The sequence below is a fragment of the Dermacentor albipictus genome, chromosome 1, assembly GCF_038994185.2.
Source record: "Dermacentor albipictus isolate Rhodes 1998 colony chromosome 1, USDA_Dalb.pri_finalv2, whole genome shotgun sequence".
In the NCBI taxonomy this organism is placed as follows: Eukaryota; Metazoa; Arthropoda; class Arachnida; order Ixodida; family Ixodidae; genus Dermacentor; species Dermacentor albipictus.
In genome coordinates, this window is record NC_091821.1 from 390073304 (window position 1) to 390076977 (window position 3674).

The 3674-nt window shown below is 49.6% G+C and overlaps 1 protein-coding gene across 1 annotated transcript; it reads right to left on the reverse strand.

Annotated features, from left to right (window-relative positions):
• LOC135913488 (solute carrier family 22 member 7-like) lies at nt 1–2379 on the reverse strand. The gene has a single exon (XM_065446059.1). The coding sequence runs from the start codon at nt 2289–2291 to the stop codon at nt 1161–1163; it is 1131 nt and encodes a 376-aa protein (XP_065302131.1). The 5' UTR covers nt 2292–2379; the 3' UTR covers nt 1–1160.
• Between the last annotated feature and the right edge of the window lie 1295 nt (nt 2380–3674).

A 3674-nucleotide genomic window follows, 5' to 3' on the forward strand; every position in this document is an offset into this window, starting at 1 on the left:
TTCAGTACAGCTGCATTAACATGCTGTTCACTTTAATTAAGCTTGAAAACGGCTGTACCAAAAAGTCCGACGTCCATCGTCCTATTCACAAACATCACTAGTAAATTCACACAACCCTACAAACAGAAAACAAAAGAAGATATGTATCTAAAGAACAAAACAGGTGCAATAATAGCCGCCCATGTCTGCATAGAATACGAAAGTTCACGAGTGGGGTTGCCTGAAAAACTGACGTTCTTGGTGATAATGGGGCACCTTAGGACATGTGCCCAAGCAAGGAGGACACTACAATGTGCTCCTGTCCGCGCTTTCTAAGGCGAAAAATCCAGACACTGCTTCATAGAAAATCCAAAATATAGACGAAATAAATATAAAATTGCGTCTGCAGAAAAATATTAGACAAGTTCACGGACACTACGTGTGAATCATGGCCGCGTATAACACATTGCAGATCACGAGATGTAGACGCGTGAGCTTACAGGTTCACGACCAGTCACCTGCAAACAGCAGCCATTGTAAAATGCAAGCTGGGAAAGGTGCGCGCAATGTTTAACGCACGCCTAGTGACGCGAACGTCGACTACTCAGAGAGGCAGTGCTACATTTTGAGATATTGTCACTACTCTTGCTTCTGCGCGTAGTGCGAATGCTTGAGTCAAGCGTCTTCTTCATATACTCCATGCGGCGCTCGGGCGCAAACGACGCGCGCCGGTAGTCCATCTTGGTGCATTCCACTGAGGTGGCCCGTGGTAGGCCACCCTGGGCGAACATCGACGCGAAAAGAAGAGTGCCGGCCACTGCGTGCCCCAGGTCCGCCCGTCCGTGCTTCTGGAACTCCAGCACTGCTGTTGCGAACACGGCGCCTAGACGTCCACAGGCGAAGACACAGCACACCACCGTACCACGGATGGCTGTAGGGAAAAGCTCGAGGGTGTAGACGAAGCAAAGAATAGATCCGGAGTAGAAGAGCGCCGTGGCTACCATAACCAGGGCCTGGATCATAACCCCGGCACCCCCACCGACGACTACACTCAGTAGGCATTCAAGCAAGCCGAGCACCGAAAACCACACGTTCATTACGGTCAGTATGCTGAGCCTGCTGATTAGCAGGTGCATCATCGCGTAGCCTAACAGGTTCACGGAAAATGAACCGAGTGTGTATCAGGGCTCATTTCTATTCTCAGTGGCAAACGACGGGATGAACGCGGAGAACGTCATGGAGAAATACGAAAGGCTCAAAATGAGAGCGCGCCACCGCATGGAGTATCCACTGAGCATGTCGTGGTCGATGGACGGCAAGCGCATGCCGTTCCTGACCATCGCCGTCTTGACCTTGTCCAGTGTCAACGCCGTGAAATGGATGGGAAAGTGGTTGATCGCGGCCGCACTCATCATGACCACCTCCGCCTCCTTGAAGCGAGCCTTTGCGATCAGCCAGCGGGGTGACTCGAAGACGACGCAGAAGGCCGGCAGCATGAGCACGGTCGGAAAAATAAAGACCGCGTGCTTGAGCATCCAGCCAAGCTTGACTGTTTCGATGGTGGCGTACCACATGTCGGAAAACAGAAGGCCCAGCGTTGCGGCAAAGATGACATGGAGCGACCGGTTATTGTGCGTGGTAATCTCGAAGACGGACATGGCGGTAATGCTCATGACTGCGCTGACGCTTCCCGAGCTGACAAACTTCACTGCCACGAACGTCACGAAGCTTTCGGAAAGGCATCCGGTGATAGTGGAGATTATGAGTACCACTACGCATGCGAGGAGCACGGGCAATCTGCCTATGGTGTCGGCGAGCGATCCACCGATGACTGTGATCAGGATAGAGCCGGCGATGTGGACGGCGATCATCACCGAGACGAGTATCCGCCTCTCGCAGACGAGGTCCCAGTCACTCACAATGCTAGTGCGCGCCGGCTCGTTATCGTCGTCGTACACCCACTCACCGCAGGGAATCGTGTTGAGGGTGCTGCCGTTTGGTTCCTCCGGGTGCTCGTAGCGGCGACAGAGGCTCAATTCGCCATCTGCTTCTTTGGGGATTAACAAACTCCTCCATTCGAGCGCAGAACCATTGTAATGCGGCGGTGGTGCCGGAAGCTTGCACCTGTAATTAACGTCTTTTATAATCAACGGAAATACAAAGCTGTGGAGGTTCACAAGGGAGGTAGCGATGGTGCAGAGCAGCAGCAGGCGCCTTTGGAAGGTGCCGTGGCCGAAGGCGTCGGCGCAGTCGAAGGACTCGCTGGTCAAAAGGTCCTTGGACAGCAGCCGTCGTGGCACCAGAATGTCCATTACTAAGGTCTGCACAGTGCCTTCTTTGACGAAACAGCAAGCAACAGCCAGTACAGTCGCTGGAAACGTTGCGTACGCTGGCGAGACAGCTTCTTCTTTGGCACGTGAGAGCATGCCACGTGGTCTCGTGGCATGGTGATGATGATCCCAAACGACGGTACACAGCCACGCGGTGATTCGCCATGTAGCGGACGGTACAACTATACTACTAAAGGAGGTGGAGGGATGGGAGCAGTAGCAATACTAATAATAATAATGAGAATTAGGCTTACCATATCTTGATAATGAGTTGAGAACCGTGATAACGTTCCTCATTTTCAATTGTGCATATCAACATTGGGGGCGTCATCTTCCTTTCTTCGGAGGGTGCCATAATACAAGGGCTGCCTTGCAAATGGTCGAGGAGCATACTGTGTTTTTCTTCACGTAAATGTTTACTTACGAGGAAAAAATTGTGAAGAAGAACGTTTTGCTTTGTTTAAATGTCATTTTACAGTGTATAAAGAAAAAAAAAAGGAATTGAAATCTGCAAGATAAATAGGTAAATAAACGCTTGATAGAAGCACCCTGGAAACAAACATTATAACTGCAACAGGTGCATCACAGTGCGAGGAAAAAACTGGCATTGGAATATTTTGTCCAGCACTGGACCGGTCTTTTTCTTTAAGATTGCCTGATTTTGTGCCTATTCTTCCGTCCGAGTCTTTAGCAGTAATTCTATCTTTACGTAAATTGGATGATATGATTACAACAGCTGCTATTCTTACTGACTCCCTTTCTGTATGCTCTTGCCTTGCTGCTACTAAGCAGCCACCCATGCTAAAACTCTTCCACTTGCTAGTTCCTGCCCATGCTGCAATCTGTTCATTTGATTTGGGTGCCTGGTCATCAAGGTTTGTTTTATAATGAAACTTCCGATTCACTGGCGAAGACATTACTTTCCGACCCTTTTCTTCCTATTCTACCAGTGACAGCACAGATCACAGCGGCAAAATTTCGGATGCGATCAATTAGAATAGCCTTATCAAACCCAGATCTGACTGCTTCTCCAGATTATAAGCACCTCGCGTTTCCCTGGCGTAGCGAATCCTGTTACACAAAGATGCTTGAGGTCTCTCTCACCAAATTGCGTTGCCGCATTCCCTCCCTGAATTTCTACTTACACAGGTCGGGTTTGGTTCCCTACCCCCTCTGTTCATTTTGTAATGAGGAGGAGACGATACAGCACTTTCTTCTATGTTGTCGCCGCTTTACTGCGGCAAGAAAAAGATTGTTGGAAATACCTTTTCTAAGAACTGGCCTGAACTTGACAGAACCTGATATTCTTTCGATTTGGGCGTTCACTTTGGGATTCAGCCACAGGGATGCTTGCTTCGCACTTCA

Bases quoted from the DNA above. Each gene is read 5' to 3' on its own strand.
- LOC135913488 (XM_065446059.1), bottom strand. From the start codon at position 2,291: ATGGACATTCTGGTGCCACGACGGCTGCTGTCCAAGGACCTTTTGACC.